A 21,118-nucleotide genomic window follows, 5' to 3' on the forward strand; every position below is an offset into this window, starting at 1 on the left:
AAAAAAAAAAATTTAATATGTACACACTTTTTTGTTTTTTATTAAAAAAATTTTTTTAGAGGTAATGTCTTCACATGTCACCCATTTTGGAGTGCAGTGACACAATCATAGCTAACTGCAGCCTCAAACTCCTAGGCTCAAGTGATCTTCCTCCCTCAGCCTCCTGAGCAGATCAAGAAGATATAAACAGGTAAAAATTGATAAATCTTACTCTTATTCTTATCTGTATCTTTCCCTATCAGTAGTCCCTTCTAGTTTCCTCTGTATCCTTCCAGTGTTTATGCAAACACTAGACAAGCAAGCATACACATACACACTCTCCCTCTTAATTTCTACATTTTAATATAAGAAGTCTGTGCTTACTTTTTTTTTTTGAGACAGAGTTTCGTTCTTGTTGCCCAGGCTGGAGTGCAATGGCACGATCTCAGCTCACCGCAGCCTCCACCTCCCGGGTTCAAGCAATTCTCCTGCCTCAGCCTCCCGAGTAGCTGGGATTACAGGCATGCGCCACCACGTCCAGCTAATTTTGTACTTTTAGTAGAGACAGGGTTTATCCATGTTGGTCAGGCTGGTCTCGAATTCCTGACCTCAGGTGATCCACTGGCCTCGGCCTCCCAAAGTGTTAGGATTACAGGTGTGAGCCACCATGCCCGGCCTTTTCCTTTTTTGAGACAGAATCTTGCTCTGTTGCCCAGGCTGGAGTGCAGTGGTGTGATCCTGGCTCACTGCAACCTTTGCCTCCTGGGTTCAAGCAATTCTCGTGCCTCAGCCTCCCAAGAAACTGGGATTATAGGCGCACACTACCACTCCTAGCTAATTTTTGTATTTTTGGTAGAGATGGGGTTTCATCATGTTAGCCAGGCTGGTGTCAAGCTCCCGGCCTCAAGCAATCCACCTGTCTCAGCCTCCCAAAGTGCTGGGATTACAGGTGTGAGCCACTGCGTCTGGTCTTACACTTAGATATTTAACGAAATAAAAATCTAAGTTATAAAAGTACACATAAGCTGATGTGGTGGCTCATACCTGTAATCCCAGCACTTTGGGAGGCCAAGGGAGGAGGATGGCTTGAGCAAGGGTTTGAGACACTGTCTCTATAAATAATTTTAAAAATTAGCTGGATATGGTAGATCACTCCTGTGGTCCCAGCTACTCACAAGGGTGAGGCAGGAGGAATCCCTGAGCCCAGGAAATCAAGGCTTCAGTGACCTATGATCATGCCACTGCACTCTAGTCTGGGTGACAGGACGAGACCCTGACTGAAAAAAAAAAAAAAAAGTAATACATACATACTATGTTCATGATAAAAAAAAAAAAGGAAACTATCCTAGAGAAGGATTCAGAAAAATAGTGGTAGGCCCTCTTATGCTACCACACGACTCAAAGCCTTTATTCTCCCCAAGGACAGGCCTGTAGAGACACTTTGCTGGGTCCTTCCAGATCTTTCTGTATTCATACATGCATGTGTGTGCAAGCAAATACATGTATATGTGTATGCATATAAAGATAAATATGAATATTTTTATTTGCTTACACAAATGGGATCATACCCTATATAAATTTAGATTTTTTTTATTCAAATATTTGCCACGTTTATTTTCACAGATGTATCACATTCCTTGTATTAACAAATAAGCATTTTTATTGTATAAGTAAGAAAACAGGATAATAAAAGTAAGCCTTTATAGAAACTATTCACAAACCTACGTATATTTAGTCCTAACTATTCAGTTTGGATATTATAATTCACTAATACCAAATTCTACTTGCATGACCAAGAGAACAGGAGAGAAGAATCTCTGTACCCTACTTCTCAGAGAATCTGAGGCTTCAGATCTGCTACACGATGCTCCTGATGGATGGGTTTTTAATTTTTGCTGGTACCCTGAACTAGAAGTCCTGAGCTATGAGAGACACACAGACAATGAAACACTGTACCACTTCTCTCCAGGCAGAGCGTCTAAGGAGAATGTGGAAAAACAAGTCTTAGGTGAACATTTGCAATGAGCTCTGGTAACTCATTCCACATGCTAGAAGGGATAAATTGGACAATGCTGCCTGTGAGAAAAACACCAACATCTGGGATGTTTCATTCCATAAATCCTGGGACAACTACAAGAATAAAATAAGCTGAAAACCTTTCCAGACACTTATTTAAATGATTCATCAGTTTTTAGACATAGTTATTCCCATTTTAACATCTTAAAATTAATGGTGTCTGACAGGTGGCAGTTGAGACTTACTTGTCTTTGCTTTAAATAATTTATTTTCTTATGCTCTCCTTTTCATATATGCCTAAGAGGGAATGTGATATAATTTATATGCCTAAGAGGGAATGTGATATAATTTATATGCCTAAGAGGGAATGTGATATAATTTATATCCAGCTAAGACTAAAAGCTATTTCAGTAAGTGTAAAATTTTAATCCTCTGATAAAAAAAGTATTGTCATAGTTTAACTGGCAGCAGTTTTTCTCTCCAGTGGCATCTTGGTGTCTCAGATTCAAAGAAACTTTTCTGTAGCAATTAGGTCTAGTTAGCATTAGGATGCAGTGATACAGTTTTACAGAGAATTCCCATTAACCAAATTCAGGAATATGTCTCTCTACCTTCAAAGAACATCTACTGTGTTCCTTAATGTGGGTTTAATGTAGATGAATCGTGATCTCTTTTGCACATGCATAATTTCTTTCAGTACAGTCTTAACACAGCCCAACTACTTCTAATGGGTGAGAGTTCTCCCTGCTTATAACCAATGAAATGAAAACAGCTACAATTCCCATAAAGGTGTAAATGTTTGCTCTTTACCACAGAACTATGGGAATGTTTTCTTGAGATTGTTAAATATATGAAATATTTTATTTAGAGAGAAAACTTTTACCTTAGGGCAAAGAGTTCCCCGATTTTCTGCATGACTTCTTCATGAGATAGTTTCACTTTCTTCCCAGCTTTTAAAGCCTAGTTGAGAGGGAATCAAAAAACAAAAAAACCATGTATCTCTCTTTCTAATAAGCATTTGGTCAACAGGGCAAAATCTGAAGTGGCACGATATGGATCCTATGTAAATATTTTTTAGTATGGCTGTCTCCCAGATTAATGTCTTAACTCACCTTGAAATTTCATAACTGTATTAGGTAGAAATTATATATTCCCTTTTTTCATTTCCCTTCTCATCAGCATTTCATATGATATATACATTCCTAATCTCTTAGTAGAAAAGCAGGGCCTCCTTTCCAAAGTATAATTAGATTACTCTTTCACAACAAAGACAGTTAATTACAATAAAATGATTTTTAATGTATACTGAAATGTTAATATAACTTTATATGTATTTTTCATGCCACTATTTTTCTCATAATTTATCAAACACTTTCTTAAATCAGGAAAAGTGGTCATAATTTCCTTTCTTAGGGAACATTTCACTTTTTTCTTTAATTCAGTTACATTAAAAATACTGCAACTGATGGGCATGGTGGCTCATGGCCTGTAATGCCAGCACTTTGGGAGGCCGAGGCTGGAGGATTGCTTGAGCCCAGGAGTTCGAGACCAGCCTGGGCAACATGGCCAGACCCCATTTCAATTATATTAATATTTTTTAAAAAAATACTGCACCAACTGCACCAACAGAGGAAAACAATTTGAAGTTTTAAAAAGTAAAAAATAACCAATATGAAGTTTCTTATTTTGCCATTTTACATGCAACTGGGAGTTCTAGTTTGCTTAAGTTTAGTGTAGCTTTCTTATTGTTTATAATAATTTTGTTGTACTCCTAAACAATCGGCCCTCTATAAGTTCTGCAACTGCAGATTCAACCAACTGCAAATTGACAATATTTAGAGAAAAAAGAATGGCTGCATCTGTACTGAACATGTGCAAACTGTTTTTTCTTGTCATTATTTTCTAAACAATACAGTAAAACAACTATTTACATAGTATTTACATTATATTAGGTATTATAAGTAATCTAGAGATAGTTGAAAGTATACGGGAGGATACGCATAGGTTATAGGCAAATATTTACCATTTTATATCAGGGACTTGGGCATTGGTAGATTCTGGTATCCAGTGGGGTCTTAGAACAAATCTCCCACGGATACTGAGGGACAACTATGTATTGTTACATTGGGAAATTCATATTTTTTCCGTATAAAAATCAATCCTTGAATAAGCATAAAATTGATATAATTACCTCAGGAATTGACTGAATAGATTCAATAAATTTATCCAGTGATGCTTCCCAAATTGCCAGTTTTACTGGGAAAAAAATTAATAATGGAACATTTCTTTATCATCATATTCACATTTATATAAAATACGTAAATTGCATAGTATCTTCACTACTATTTCAATAATAGGTTAAGAAAAAGTACTTGGAAAAAAAAAAAAACCTTGAAAATATAACTTGAGAACAGTTAATTATCATAAAGGACAGAATTAAAGTAGATAGAGGAAACTGAATCGCTTTCCATGAACTGTTGGTAGACCAAAACTACGTTTAGTAGAATTCTTGATTTTCTAATATTACATCTTGGAAACTGAGGAGGGTAGGGTACAGCTTGATACCATGGGTAGCTCTGCAGGAGGGACTAAGACTTTCCTGGCCTCTCCTTTGCTCCTCAGGACGAGGACTAAACCTCAGAAATCTCCGAAGCCCCTCAGGGTGGGATGGACAGGATGCTGCAGCAGCCATCTAAGGTAGACTGCTGGCGAAAGAAATTCTTAAAGAACTTCTATAGTTTTATTCGGGACATGGATCTTTCAGAACAAACTTACAGCCACTGTGACTCTGGGTCCCACTGCTATGAAACACTAGAGTATGTTTTTCTATACCGGGACCTGTGCCCAGTCACACGAGGCTGGGCATCTCTGTCTGGATTAGAGACTATCTAAGAATAACAGTTTCATAGAGAGAAGAGAAAAAAACAAAGGCTAATATAATCATCTAAAAACTACTTTTGGAAAGGTTAAGCTTTATTAATACAATTAATAAGGAACGAGTAACTTCAGCACAGTACTACCTTTTATACCAGATATTTTTTCTGACGGAGGCAAAAAAAGGAAAAGGAATACTAAGCCTTTGTTGAGTATTCTGAAAATATACTTCAAAAATCGTTACTACATATTTAAACTTCCCTCAATGAAATGAGAGCTGTAGTGCCCTATCCTATAAGCAGTAGGAACTTACCAGAAAGGCAGAGAGCATTGGAGAAAGCAAACTTCTCTAGAATGGCATCATCTAAATCCAGCTCTGAATTTAACTTGATTTCCCCCCTGTGAAGTTTTGACTGTCCCCTGTGAAAAGCAAAAAGATAATACCTTCTAAACTTAAAAAGCACTTTAACTTTTCCTTTGAAAAAGACATCATATCATCTTTCTGGAGGTCATTTTGACAATTTATATCAGGAGTGTTACAAATGTTCTCATACCCTTTGGTCCAAGTAATTCCCTCTCTAGGAGTTTATCCTAAGGAAATAATCTAAGACGCAAAGAAAAATTTGTGCACAAGAAAACTTTTTTTTTTTTTGAGACAGAGTCTCACTGTGCCGCCCAGGCTAGAGTGCAGTGGTGCGATCTCAGCTCACTGCGACCTCTGTCTCCTGGGTTCAAGTGATTCTCCTGCCTCAGCCTCCCCCGTAGCTGGGATTACAGGCGTGCGTCACCAAGCCCAGCTAATTTTTTTTGTATTTTTAATAGAGATGGAATTTCACCATGCTGGCCAGGCTGGTCTTGAATTCCTGACCTCAAATGATCCACCCACCTCGGCCTCCCAAAGTGGTGTGATTACAGGTGTGCGCCATCTTGCCCAGCTGAAAACTTTAAAAAATGGTCAGTGTTTAAGAGTAAAAAATTAGGAAAGAAACCAAATGTTCAGTAGGGGTTGGCTCAGTAATAGTCACTCCACACAAGAAAAACTTAAAAGTGTGCTGTGGAAGGATAGTTAATAAAAAGGAGAACGTTCACAGTAAATTTCTATGTGAAAAAATGCTCCATATAAAACTATATATGGAGTGTAATCTAAACTCACACTGACATGGTGGAGTTGGGGAGGGAGACAAATAAGTTGTGAAAATGAATATGTGACTGTGGAGAACCCTGGACAGGGGATGGGGGAAGAGGGGAACATGTGAATATAAACATCACAAGTAAATGGAAAAAATACAGGGTAAACCTTCACAAAAGATGTCAGACAAGAAGAGACGGCCAAAGGGAGGGGGACAAGGGGCCTGATGGAGGGCTGAGAGGCGGTATCTGCTGTGACAGCCTCAGATGGAGGAAGGAAAGCAAAGACAGCAGTCACGAGAGGTTTTTTGTTTGTTTGTTTTTTTCCTTGAGACGGAGTCTTGCTCTGTCGCCCAGACTGGAGTGTAGCGGCATGATCTTAGCTCACTGCAACCTCCGCCTCCTGGATTCAAGTGACATTCCTGCCTCAGCCTCCTAAGTAGCTGGGATTACAGGCATGCACCACCACACCCCGCTAATTTTTATATTTGTAGTAGAGACAGGGTATCACCATGTTGGCCAGGCTGGTCTCGAACTCCTGACCTCAAGTGATCTGCCCACCCTGGCCTCCCAAAGTGTTGGGATTACAGGCATGAGCCACTGTGCTCGGCCACAAGAGGCTTTATGAGTGAGCTCGACCCATGCCACAGAGCTGAGCAGATCCCTGGAATCGTGGCAGAACTCAAATAATAACCACGTAGGTGGCAGCCAGGACAGTGTTTCTGATGAAACAAAATAGCTGACTGGGATCCTAAGCACTGAGGATTTTTACTCCTCACAGACTGTGTGGATAAGCGTACACACACACAAGGGTCTAGTAAGCAGTAGTTTGATATGGTAGTATTAGGTTGGTGGAAAAGTCATCACGGTTTTTGCCGTTGTAATGTAAACCTAATAGAACACAGAAAGGGGATTCACAGGAGCCATATCCGCAGGCCAAGGGCTGAATAACCACTAAAGATAACAAAACTATGGGCTACTCATTTGCTGTCTCTCTCAGGTTTACATTCTTACCTCTGACTGCAGCCGCCACTGGGCTCAGGCTGACTCACAGTCAGGTCAGGTGCCCTTTGGCAAGACAGGATTCAATAATTCTCATCTGAAAGCCAGTTAGCTGCAATTATAGGGTTTTTCTCAGGATTAAATGAAATAATGCACGGAAGGCACTTACTTAGAAAACTGTGGCTGGGTGCGGTGGCTCACACCTCTAATCCCAGCCCTTTGGGAGGCTGAGGTGGGTGGATCATGAGGTCAGGAGTTCAAGACCAGCCTGGCCAAGATGGTGAAACCCCATCTCCACTAAAAATACAAAAATTAGCCAGGCATGGTGGCAGGCGCCTGTAATCCCAGCTACTCGGGAGGCTGAGGCAGAGAATTGCTTGAACCCAGAGGCGGAGGTTGCAGTGAGCCGAGATCACGCCACTGCATTCCAGCCTAGGCGACAGAGAGAGGCTCTGTCTCCAAAAAAAAAAAAAAAAAACCAACAACAAAAAACTGTGACTGGCCCTATTGGTGCTAAGTGCTGATTACTCAGCTCTTATCCCCATCTGGTCTTTCTATAGCTAGTCTCTGTCTCTCTTCCAAATCTTCCCAAAGCTCTGCTTTTAATGCTTTTTTTTTTTTTTTTTGAGACAGAGTCTCACTCTGTTGCACAGGCTGGAGTGCAGTGGTGCAGTCTCGGCTCATGACAACCTCCACCTCCCAGGTTCAAGCAATTCTCCGCCTCCGCCTCCCAAGTAGCTGGGATCAGACGCCTGCCACGACACCTGGGTAATTTTTGTATTTTTAGTAGAGATGGGGTTTCATCATGTTGGCCAGGCTGTCTTGAACTCCTGACTCAGGTGATCTTCCCACCCTGGCCTCCCAAAGTGCTGAGATTACAGGTGTGAGTCACCTACCTGGCCAACACTACCTTTCTTAAGAACCTGCAAAGACTCATATTCCACCGGGCAGGTAACTCCATGAGGAAAAAGACACTACCATCTTGTTCATACTGCCTCTGTCTTAGCCCTAACATCTCTTCATTTTTTCCCTCTGGCTGAGTCAGCAAAATCAGCTAGAACATTGCCTACCCATACATCTTAGTGAAAATGGTACATCAGGTCCCACTTCTTCCAGTACCCACACCTCTACAAGTGGGTCTCTCAGATTGCCCCTCACTATACTTCCTTTTTATACCACCCTCACCCCAAAATCAATAGGAAAAAACTGGATTAAGGAAAAATTTACTGGAATAATTTGATAGGTTCATTTGATAAAAGGATACTACTTTATTGGATTATGCTGCCTAGAAACTTAAAATTTCCATTTTGGGGCTATACTATTGACTTGTTTTAACTTGTGGATAGCCTGAGAAGTTCAAAAAATTATGTTTATCTTCTAATATTTATTATATGGTTTAGACTTTGTACCAGTAACCTTTTTCTTTTTTTGAGATGGAGTTTCACTCTCGTCACCCTGGCTGGAGTGCAATGGCGCGATCTCGGCTCACTGCAACCTCCGCCTCCCGGGTTCAAGCAATTCTCCTGTCTCAGCCTCCCGAGTAGCTGGGATTACAAGCTCCCACCACCATAACCAGCTAATTTTTGTATTTTTTAGCAGAGACTGGGTTTTCCATGTTGACCAGGCTGGTCCTGAACTCCTGACCTCAGGTAATCCACCTGGCTCAGCCTCCCAAAGTGCTGGGATTACAGGTGTGAGCCACTGTGGCCGGCCACTTTTTTCTAAAATGAAGTTTCCAGGCAAGGTCCAGTGGCTCACACCTGTAATCCCAGCACTTTGAGAAGCTGAGGTGGGCGGATCACAAGGTCAAGAGATCACAAGGTCAAGAGTTGGCCACCATCCTGGCCAACATGGTGAAACCCCGCCTCTACTAAAAATACAAAAAACTAGCTGCGCGTGGTGGTGCACGCCTGTAGTCCCACCTACTTGGGAGGCTGAGGCAGAAGAATTGCTTGAACCCGGGAGGCAGAGGTTGCAGTCAGCCGAGATTGCACCACTGCACTCCAGCCTGGGTGACAGAGCAAAACTTCGTCTCAAAAAAAAAAAAAAAAAGTTTCCATATGCATAATAATTTCTCTCCTCTATTGCTTTACCTAATTTATTCCAAGTGCCCCTTTCATAAATTTGATGAAAAGCTGCTTACTCTATTTTTACGTAGTTAAGTTCTTCATTTTCCCAGTGTACCAGTGCGATTTCATAGGGCTGAATTTCATGTTTTTCTAGAACTTTCATCACATGCTTCATCTAGAAGAAAAGGAAGATTAACTTGAAATCATAACTGACTCCCTCAGTTCAATTATGTTATGATTTTAATGCTTATAACAGTCTTCATTACACTTACAGGTATTATTTCTGTTGCATGTTTTTAAGGAAAAGGCAAATCAAATCCATTGTGATATTAAAGTAATCAGGATGACATGTTCATTTGTTTTTACACTTGGAAAACACAGATGAGAATGGAAAAGAAAATCAAGGTTATCATTATCCCACAACCCAAAGAAAATCACTAGTAATATTATAATTTGTATTCTTTAAATCTCTTTAATAATCCCAGCACTTTGGGAAGCAGAGGCATGTGGATCCTTGAGCTAAAAGTTCAAGACCAGCCTGGGCAACATGGCAAAACCCTGTCTCTACAAAAAAATACAAAAATTATCTGGGTGTGGTGGCACCAGAACCATCCTAACTATACTGCACACAGAAAGAAGTACTGTAGACTTTGCATGTTGTGCAAGTACTGTTTTGCATGTTGTGCAAAGAAAAAAAATGAAAAGTAAAGCCCAATATACTGATACAAAATTAAGCCACACAGGTGTGGGAAGTGATCATCTCTTTCTCTCTGCCCTACTGAAATCCTAATCCCCAGAGGCAACCATGATTAAACTTGATGCATATCCTTCCAGACTTTTTATGTGTATATATGTACCTATTTATGCTGCTTTTTATGTAAAATAGGATCATATTATGCACATGAACATTTTCAACACTATTTTCCTTAACAAGGGAACTGCAATTTATTTAACCAACCTAGGTGTGTCCTCCATGGGGAATTTTTCCTACTCTCTACTATTACAATGTTGCAATGTGCCATACTTGTGCATAGGTCTTCATGGCCTTGTGGGAATATTTCTTTAGGAATTGCTACATAAAAAGATATGTGCACTTACACAATATGTATATATGTAAGAGACAGGGTCTCACTCTGTCACTTAGGCTAGAGTGCAGTGATGCTACTGATGCAATCATAGCTCACTGCAGTCTCAAACTCCTGGGTTCAAGTGATCCTCCTGCCTCAATCTTCCAAGTAGCTGGGACTACAGGCACACACTACCACACCTGGCTAATTTCTAAAAACTTTTTTTTTTTTTGAGTCTTGCTCAATCGCCCAGGCTGAAGTGCAGTGGTGCAATCTCGGCTCACTGCAAGCTCTGCCTCCTGGGTTCACACCATTCTCCTGCCTCAGCCTCCTGAGCAACTGGGACCACATGCGCCCGCCACTAGGTGTGGCTAAGTTTTTTTGTATTTTTAGTAGAGATGGGGTTTCACCATGTTAGCCAGGATGGTCTTGATCTCCTGACCTTGTGATCCACCAGCCTCGGTCCCCCAAAGTGCTGAGATTACAGGCGTGAACCACCGCACCCAGCTCTAAAAACTTTTTGTAGAGATGGGATCTCACTATGTTGTTCAGACTGGTCTGGAACTCCTGAGCTTAAGTGATCCTCCCACCCCAGACTCCCAAAGTGGTAAAATTATAGGTGTGAGCTACCACACCTGGCCCATACTTATGATATTGCTAGCCTGCTCTTCAAAGTAGTTTTTTCAAATGTAGAATCTAAACATTTATGAAACTACTCTTAAGAAAATGAGGTTTATCAGCCTTTTACATCTTTGCAACTTCAAACAGCCAACTTGTATTTTCTTATTATTGGTCATTTATATTTTCTGTGTGTGTTTCCTTTTAGTAAAATTGGGATTATATAAAGCATGTGTTTTAACCACTTCTGAGATTATATTGGTTATATTTCGTAACTTTTTTTTTTTGAGACAGAGTATCCCTCTGTCTCCCAGGCTGGAGTGCAATGGCCTGATCTTGGCTCACTGCAACCTCTGCCTCTGAGTGATTCTTGTGCCTCAGTTACCCGAGTAGCTGGGGATACAGGTGCATACCACCACGCCCAGCTAATTTTTGTATTTTTAGTAGACATGGGGTTCACCATGTTGGCCAGGCTGGTCTCGAACTCCTGGCCTCAAGATATCTGCCGGCTTTGGCCTCCCAAAGTGCTGGGATTACACGTGTGAGCCACCGTGCCTGGTCGTATAATCTGCTCTTTTAATGTAACTGTATTATATATATGGTAATCTCCCAGAAATAGATTTTTTTTTACATGATTTCTAAGGGAATCTGTAGTATAACTGTAGTATATGGATGTATTTAACAAACTATTATTGTGTATTTTGGTAATTTCTAATTTTTGCCATTATAAATATTGCTCTGATGAACACTTTTGTACAAAAATCATCATGAATAGTTATGATTATTTCCTTTGGATAAATTTCTAGGTGTAAAATTGCTGGGTTAACTATAAAGGCTTTAATGGAGATTACCAATTTGCCTCTAAAACGGTTGTATTAAACAAATCTTGATTTGGATATTGAAAAAGTTATTTCTCATTAGTAAGTTCTAGACAACTTGACCTAAAAGAACCCTCAATGCAACCAGCTTCCAATTAACTGTGTATATATTTTATATAGTACAACATGCAAAGTGTACAGTACTTCTTTCTGTGTGCAGTGTAGTTAGGATGGTTCTGATTCTCCACAAACTAGTGTGTGTCTAGAGAAAGGAAAACACAGGAACTCTCAACCCAAAATACAATATATTTTGGAAGCTGAAACTGATAAGTATCATGTAATACAGAGCAAATAAGTTGTGCATTATCTATTAATTTCTAATGTTTCAGTTTGTGCTAATTAGTTCATTCTCACAGAACTACATTTTTATACTTTCACATTTTTATTTACACTTACAGTTTTGTCTTTCACATTCCAAAACACAGCAGCTCCTTCCCTGATTTAAAAAAATAAAAGAACCAACTAAGATACAGGTAGAATACATTCTTTAGGGTCATATATAAAACCATGTAACTTCTAGAATATATACAGGATGCGATTTTTCAAAATATGATGTACTTACTAATTTGCTATTATGGTCCTTAGGTAAGCTTGCTACAATAAGAGCGAAAATAAAATTCTTGATAAAACCTGGCCTCCCCAAAATTTATGATTTCTCACATGGTTTGCCAAACAAATAGCCATTATTGTAATACTATATAACTTCACTTATGTAGACTCTTTCATACCTGGTTCAATTCTGATCCACAGAAATCAGAATAAGGAAATTTTTTGAGACCTTGTTTTAGCTCTCATTAGGCAGATTCTACTATGGCAAGAAATAAAGGACTATGCCTGTAATAGTTGTGGAATAAAGAGATGGTGGTTAATTTAAGCGCCAGATGGTTAAAGGCCTCTATGGAATAATGCTCCCCGTGCTCACAGTGCTTTGAACAGAACTACAATGACACCATAGGAGGCCCTCTGAATCTGATTATGGCTTTAACATTATTTAGGGTCTAAAACTACAAATGCAGTTGTTTTGATTTCTGAAGTTTGACGTGTTGAAGCTGTTTCAGGTAGTAAATAAAAACAGGAGTTATGGCTCAGGGTCACTGCACTGGAGGAAGGAAAGGAGGAAATAAAAGAAAGGTAAAAATATTAACGGCCCCACATTATTCTTTAAACATTTCTTAAGTATTTAGTATATGTGTGGGTCCGTGCTTAGTTTTTTTTTTTTTTTTTTGAGACGGAGTCTCGCTCTGTCGCCCAGACTGGAGTGCAGTGGCCTGATCTCGGCTCACTGCAAACTCCGCCTCCTGGGTTTTACACCATTCTCCTGCCTCAGCCTCCCGAGTAGCTATGACTACAGGTGCCCACCACCTCGCCTGGCTAGTTTTTTTGTATTTTTTAGTAGAGACGGGGTTTCACCGTGTTAGCCAGGATGGTCTCGATCTCCTGACCTCATGATCCACCCGTCTCGGCCTCCCAAAGTGCTGGGATTACAGGCTTGAGCCACCGCGCCCGGCCGTCCGTGCTTAGTATTTGTGACAGAAAGGTAAGTATGATTTCATTCCTATCCTCAACCTAGAAAAGACTGGGGCTGACACTTAGGCCACCAATTACAACAGCGTGTGATCAGTGCTACACAAGTACGCAGAGTATACCATGGGATGTACACCAGACAGACCCCTTTGCTAAAGGACTAGCAGAGGTAGCCAAATGAGAAAACAAGAGGAGACAACACAGCAGAGGGGACACACAGGCTCAGAGAGGAGGCGGGAGGGAGCACAGCAGCATCTCAGAATAAACAGCCAGCAGCTGCATGGCTCCAGATGTGGTCAAGTAGTGGGCAACCAGGTTGAAGAGGCAAGCAGCGGCCAATACAGAAGGGAACTTTATGTAGTGATCGAGAACTTGTTCATAGTCCATGGAAATTTAGGCAGGAGAGTATAATGGTCAGAAATGGCCACTGAAGAATGACCCTGCTTACAACAGACAGACAGACTGGTGCTGGGTGAGCAGGCAGGCAGGGAGACAATAAGTCAGCTGTTACAATAGGCAGGGATAAGGCCCTTTCTGAATACGGATTTGAGAGGTATTTCAAGCCACAGCCAAAGTATCAGTTCAGAGAATTCTTTCCAGGCAGAAGAGAGGTCTGGTGAATTGCGTATTTCTCCATCTAGAGGAATGCACTGCACTGTGCAATATGGTATTCAGAGGCCACATGTGGCTACTGAGCGCTTGAAACATGCCTGGTGCAAACTGAGATGTGCTATAAGTGTAAGTGTAAAGTACACTGCAAAATTGAAAGATTTAGTATAAAGAGTAAAAAAATATCATTATTAATTACATGTTGAAATGATAATATTTTAGATACGCTGGGTTGAATAAAATACGTTGTTAAAATTAATTTCAAGAAACATATTATTTGTGTTGTTCAAAATTAATTTTGTTGTTGTTGTTGTTGTTGAGACAGAGTCTCGCTCTGTCGCCCAGGCTGGAGAGCAGTGGCCGAATCTCAGCACACTGCAAGCTCCGCCTCCCAGGTTTCCGCCATTCTCCTGCCTCAGCCTCCCGAGTAGCTGGGATTACAGGTACCCTCCACCATGCCCAGCTAATTTTTTGTATTTTTAGTAAAGACAGGGTTTCACCATGTTGGCCAGGCTGGTCTTGAACTCCTGCCCCTGTGATCCACCCGCCTCAGCCTCCCAAAGTGCTGGGATTATAGGTGTCAGCCACCGCGCCCAGCCAAGGCTGCATTATATTTCTACTGGACAGTGCTGATCTAGAATCCCTCAGAAATCTAAATTCCTCACTCGGAACAACAGGGATGCTATTATTCTACTTGAATTAAATGCTGGAATCTTGATTATCTCTAAAGATGGGGTCAACAGGAAGGTAGGCATTGAAAGGAAAAAAGAACTTCCACTTATAATCAACTATAAGGATTATGACCACAAAAACTTTACTCAACTTTGGATTCCTACAGATGTTCCATGTGTTTCTGTTCTGTCACATATTAGTCTCATGACTATGGGTAATTCACTTAATCCCTATGACCCTCAGTTTCCTCAGGTGCAAAATAGGAGTAACAGACCTTCATCCAGTGTGGTGAGGATAAGTGAGATTATTTCACACGGTTCTATCATTATTATCATTCCCAGGCAGCTACTGTGGAATATTTAGTATTGAGTCAGCCTTTAGATAAAAGGAGTAAGTGTGCATGTGAGTCTCCTAGTCTAAAACCTCTGGAGAGGTAAGCTAAAACTTTAAAGAGCTACCAAAGGGGAAGGGAGAAAAGAAAGAAAATGCAAGAAGAGACAGCAGGGAGGTAGCGGGAGTTTCCCTGGGGCAGGAGTCTGACAAGGGGCACTAAAGATGAATAGGAATTTGGCTGCTTTCCAGAAATTTAGTCCATGAAAATCCGTATGTACAAAGAAAGACACCCCGGGGAAGATCATTCACTTGTTTGAAAAATTCTTTACTTTATAAGAGGGTTTACCAGAGAATTCCTAAAAGTGACAAACTCTCCTAGATTAAATAAGAATTAAGTGATAAATTTAAATCACAAATACAATTTGAACACATTTACTGTTAAGAAAGGTATGCCTGCACCTTTAAAGACCACAATTACTTGACCCAAACCCATCATCACCTAATGGGGCTTCTTTCCTGTCTTACCTGAAGAAGAATATCGTTCCAGGATCACCTTCTTTTGCAGAATTTTCCACACCCATCACCAAAATATTTGCTGCATCTGTGATTTAAAATAAATGAACAAAAAAGCTATGTCAAGGTAACACAAGGTATAAGAGTCACCTATAAATACTCTAATAAAGTACTTAAGATAATTTCTTTATGTAACACGGAGTGCTCTGTAACACAATCACCATCTTTCCACTAAGGCCTCTGAAAGGATTTAATATATAAAAATGCAACTATGACCACCAAAAAAATGATCAGCAATTACTTTTATAAAACATTCAACAACCTGTGATATTATTATTAGAGCTCATTCATGCCCATTTTGATTCAATAATCACTAGTCCAGATAATTATTAAAGTCTTAGGTTCGATATAACTAAGTGTCAAGAATCAGACTTCTTTCTACGAAATTAATTAAAAATAAAATTTGAAGTATTAATATATTCTCTTCCCTTAAATACTATTTCATTAATAATGCAATTTTAATATTTGCAAACTACTACTTCTGCTGAATTTTAAAGTATAAAGAGTAGGGCAATAGAAAATACACAGAAATAAAGATACTGATCATTTCAAAACATATGTGATTTCAAGGTTAACCACTGCAGGGGCTACCACTGCAGCCACCGGCAACTATTAAAAAAATTTTTTTTTCTTTTTTTTTGAGACAGGGTCTTGCTCTGTCTCCCAGGCTAAGTGCAGTGCTATGACCTCAGCTCAATGCAACCTCAACCTCCTGGACTCAAGGGACTCCCCCCACCTCAGCCTCCCAAGTAGCTTGGTCTACAGGCATGCACCACTGCACCCGGCTAAGTTTTTGTTCATGTTTTGTAGAGATGAGGTCTCACTATGTTGCCCAGGCTGGTCTTGAACTCCTGAGCTCCAGTCATCTTCCTGCCTTGGCCTCCCAAAGTGCATTACAGGCATGAGCCACGGGGCCTGGCCTAAGTGTTGTTAAACATATACTAATATACCAATATTCATCATAAGAAGTTGCTTTACATATTAGTATATTGATATTTATCATAAGCATATATTCCATAATATAAATGACAACCAATGTTAATCAATTAATAAATATACTCTTAATTTGCAAAAGGTTGTATGTCTTAATGAAATTAACATAAAATTAGGATCCTCAAAGCTTCAGAAATATCTGGTAAAGGTTGGGTGATGGGCAATTCAGACAGAGACCAAAATTATTATTATTATTTTTTTGTAAATTGTTAATTACTACATCCTACATAGGACAGGGTTTGCCTATGCAGCCAAAAGCAAAATAAAATTGACTGAAACAACCCAGGGCAGTGAAGCCCCCAATTTTGTGAAGCACAGACCACACAGCTGGCAGCCTTCAGCGTCAGCCAACAGTACCTCCAGGCAAATTTTCATCCCAACGGGCTCTAGACATAGCTCTGTCTTTCTAAGTCAACTATGCTTGTTTTTGTCACCTAATCACAAACAGTCTGTTTGGATTATCACAATGATATTTCAACTATCTTCTATGGGATTGACTCTTAAGAATCTCCTCTGTTACAGGAAGACTTTCAACCTATTTTTGCTACTCTGAGGTAAATTAATAAATGTTCTGGGTATTGGGCTATCCTGAGTTTCACGGTAAAAGTTTATTCATCAAAATGTTCTAAGTAACTTATTTATTTTTGAGACAGAGTCTTGCTCTGTCACTCAGGCTGGAGTGCAGTGGCATGATCTTGGCTCACTGCAACCTCCGCCTCCCAGGTTCAAGTGATTCTCCTGCCTCAGCCTCCTGAGTAGTTGGGATTACAGGCACGTACCACCATGCCCAGCTAATTTTTGTATTTTTAGTAGAGGTGGGGTTTCACCATGTTGGCCAGGCTGGTCTCAAACTCCTGACCTCAGGTGATCTGCCTGTCTCAGCCTCCCAGAGTGCAGGATTACAGGTATGAGCCATCACGCCTGGCCTATTTATTTATTTGTTTTTTGAGACAGAGTCTCACTCTGTCGTCCAGGTTGGAGCACAGTGGCATGATCTCAGCTCACTGCAACCTCCACCTTCCAGGTTCAAGCAATTCTTGTGTCTCAGTCTCCGAGTAGCTGGGACTACAGGCTCATGCCACTGTACCTGGCTAATTTTTGTATTTTTAGTAGAGATGGGGGTTTTGCCATGTTGGCTAGGCTGGTCTCGAACTCCTGACCTCAAGTGATCCACCTGCCTCAGCCTCCCAAAGTGCTGGGATTACAGGCCTGAGCCACCATGACTGGCCTAAATTATTTTTAGTTAATGTAAAGCAAGCCATTTCTCAAGAATTCTTCCTGATATCACCATAAAAATCCTCAATTAAGTTCATTTTAATTTTCTTCTTTTTCATTTTTATCTTTTAACTAGTTGTTTTATTATTGTTTGTATTTTTAGTAGAGACAGGCGTTTCTCCATGTTGGTCAGGTTGGTCTCGAACTCCCGACCTCAGGTGATCTGCCCGCCTTGGCCTGCCAAAGTGCCGGGATTACAGGCGTGAGCCACTGCACCCGGCTAACTAATTGTTTTAAAGTATTAGATTGAGCTGGTAAATTTTTTTTAAAGGCTCTCCCCATGTCTATCAACTTCATGGTTCTTCTATAAGACTAAAATAACGGGCTGGGTGCCGTGGCTCAAACCTGTAATCCCAGCACTTTGGGAGGCCAAGGTAGGAGGATCAGATGAGGTTGGGAGTTTGAGGCCAGCCTGACCAACATGGAGAAACCCCATCTCTACTAAAAATACAAAAATTAGCCAGGTGTGGTGGCGCATGCCTGTAATCCCAGCTACTCTGGAGCTGAGGCAGGAGAATCGCTTGAACCTGGGAGGCAGAAGTTGTAGTGAGCCGAGATCCCGCCACTGCACTCCAGCCTGGGCAACGACAGCGAAACTCCATCTCAAAAAACAAAAAAAAAATACATACACACACACACAAACTAAAATAACTTCTTAATGTGCTAGAAATGAAGTAGTATGACCTCTGACCACCTCAAGTAATAATGATCCTATAAATAATGCTTAATAAATCATACTGATTTTAATGAGAAGTTCTCTGTACATTTTCATTTCTTAACTTTGTCATCTGTATAAAGAAATTCAACACCCACTTTTATGATACAATCCTTTCAAAAGAAAATGAATTGCAAACAAATACATACTTAAGATAGTATCATAGGAAAATTATCCAATACATTTTAATATACTTGGCCCCAGGTTCAAGAAGAAGTACCTCTAGGCAAGTTTGTTACTTCAACATATCCGTGGGAGGCCAGATCTTGAGACAGATTTCCCAGATGATACTCATCTGCCGTTGCAAATGCTGTGCAGTGCATTAGGTCCTGTTCCAGGGAGATGAGCACAACATGGGTTACCAAGAGGCTGAAGCATCTGTGATGGCTGCTGAGCACCCTATGGGACTCCATTCTGCAAAGCTAGAACTCCAGAGTTTTCTTCAAACATCTCCAAGGGCGATACAAGGGATGGGATGAAGATGAAGAGAACCAAGTTACTGGGAGACAAATTTCAGTTCAATCTTCCAAAGCACTTGCTCCCTCCCACCAGGTAAAAAGTTGGAATGGGTTATTCCGAAAGGCAAGCCACTCTCAATTGGTAGTGTCTCAAGCACAGATTGAATACAAAATAGAGATGATTAAGGCATCACATGGGTGACTGGATGGAATGATAGTTAAGTCTCTCCAACCCTGAGTTTCCATGAGTCTTTTTCAAAGCAACGTTGGTATTTGAGGTCATTTCCTAATTTGTAACTACTCTTGTACAGCAGATTCCTTTAAATCACCAAAGGAATTACAGTATTTTTACACTAGTTAACATTAAACAAAAAGGCCTGTACATCTGAGCATGTGTCTTGGTTTGCTTAGTACTTTGGTTCACGCCTCATCTTGCCTGTGTACATATGAGGAAAGATGGTAAGAACTATGGCTCAATGCTGTTTTTTTTCAAATTGTAGGTCACAACACATTAGTGAGTTCTGATATCAGTTTGGTTGGCCCAAAACAGCTTTTTAATAAAACTAAATAGAAAAATATTACAGCACATTATTCACAGGAAATGTTATTTTATGAAGTTTTCTGTCACTTATATGTATGTATCTACTCTAGGTCGCTATGTATGCAAAATGTTAAATATATTTCTATGAGCTGTGGTCAATAAAGTTTGAAAGCTATTGGCGTAAGAGTTAACATTTTAGGCACAGAAGTTGGTTACAATTTTAAAAGAATATCAGAATAGCAATAATGCTTACTTTATGGGGTTGTTGTAAAGTTTAAGTAAGCTAATAAGCATAAACTGCTCAGCACTGTGGCTAACACAAGTGTTCAATGGTTGTTAGATTCTAGTTGGCCAAAAGAAGTTTATGAGTCACTAAATCAACATTTATTCTTAGGACTTACTCATCTCAGCTCCCCAATTCTTTTCCGTTCTGTATATTCCTAGTATGAAATTCTAGAGAAGTATATATTAATTCATTCCTTCCTCCCACCTACATCCCGCAACTCCTGGCTCTTTCTCATGAAATGACCTGACCCCATTTGCTCTTCCTCAATCCGTTCCACAGCTCTGATGTGTGGTTTAAAGGTAAAAGAATAACAGAGAACCTGAGGATCCATGCAAACTGAAAAATCCAAAATCAATAAAGTATCTACTCATAAGCAAAATGAGACGAATTCAATTAGAAAAAAATAGAAGTCAGACAAGCTGAAATTACTGGGGAATGTGGGGATAAATGGATGTAGTACCCTGATTATGAGCAGAAAACTGCTAATTCCTTCCAAATTAGCTAATTCCCATAGTCACATATGAAAGTAGGAACACGGGGATACACAAATAAAAATGTATCAGGAGTTACCAGAGTATAGGGAACAGGCATATGCTTAAGGTTTAGACCTGTGAGCACTAGTTCTTTTTAAGGCTCCATGGAGTTAAAAAGAGCTGACGTGCTATGTCTGTAGAGCTGAAGCTAGCTGAAAGAAAGGAATCCTAGCAAAGGACATCAGGCGAGACATGGGGCAGGCTCCACACTCTGCAAGACCTGACAAATTCACTCAAGCTTGCTAGGTGAAATCACAGAATGTTAGGTTGGATGTCAGAATTACTTCTGTGATGGCTAGAGCTCATGTGCTTAGTTTGGGCTGAAGTGGGAAGAGCAAGAGGCAGAAAAAGGAGATAAGAAGGTCATAAGGTAGTCCACTGAAGGATCTTCCTACAGCTGTACTGAAAATGGTAGAGGCTGTCTCTTTCGCTAGAATCAGAGTTGTAAACTGGCAGCTTGGAGAACCATCTAACTCAAGAGCTGACCTACATCACGTTTCTAAAATTTGAATTGACTTGTCAACAATAAACTGAGAGATTTCACACAAAATCCAGATTTCCACCATCTTCTGACCAAGTGGAAGATCTGGCAGGGGGTCCCAGGGTCTCCAGCCCACACCGTCCCTGCCTCTCCCTGTTGTCTCACATCTCCTTCTCCATCACGTGTTATTGGCCAAGCCCATCTGCGCTAAGAATGTGTACTACTTTTTTTTTTTTTTTTCCCCAAAAAATATTCTTGGCCAGGCGCAATGACTCACGTCTGTAATCCCAGAACTTTGGGAGGCTGAGGCGGGTGGATCACTTGAGGTCAGGAGTTCGAGACCAGTCTGGTCAACATGGTGAAACCCTGGCTCTACTAAAAATACAAAACTGCAGCCGGGTGTGGTGGCTGGGACCTGTAATCCCAGCTACTCAGGAGGCTGAGGCAGGAGAATCCCTTGAATCCAGGAGGCAGAGGTTGCAGTGAGCCAAAAT

General features: G+C 40.4%; 1 protein-coding gene across 2 annotated transcripts in view; it reads right to left on the bottom strand.

The window, feature by feature from the left end:
* The window catches only part of RMND1 (required for meiotic nuclear division 1 homolog (S. cerevisiae)), a 55,768-nt gene that overhangs the window by 22,727 nt on the left and 11,923 nt on the right, over positions 1-21,118 (bottom strand). For both annotated transcript variants that reach the window (XM_011988728.1, XM_011988727.1), the window contains 7 exons: positions 18,546-18,654; positions 15,295-15,370; positions 12,028-12,067; positions 9,143-9,243; positions 5,183-5,289; positions 4,187-4,251; positions 2,879-2,955 (listed from right to left, as the gene is read on the bottom strand). In XM_011988728.1, coding sequence (XP_011844118.1) covers positions 2,879-2,955; positions 4,187-4,251; positions 5,183-5,289; positions 9,143-9,243; positions 12,028-12,067; positions 15,295-15,370; positions 18,546-18,648 — 569 coding nt within the window. In that variant the 5' untranslated portion in view covers positions 18,649-18,654. The remainder of the gene's footprint in view (positions 1-2,878; positions 2,956-4,186; positions 4,252-5,182; positions 5,290-9,142; positions 9,244-12,027; positions 12,068-15,294; positions 15,371-18,545; positions 18,655-21,118) is intronic.

The sequence above is a fragment of the Mandrillus leucophaeus genome, unplaced genomic scaffold (assembly GCF_000951045.1).
Source record: "Mandrillus leucophaeus isolate KB7577 unplaced genomic scaffold, Mleu.le_1.0 Scaffold337, whole genome shotgun sequence".
Classification (NCBI taxonomy): Eukaryota; Metazoa; Chordata; class Mammalia; order Primates; family Cercopithecidae; genus Mandrillus; species Mandrillus leucophaeus.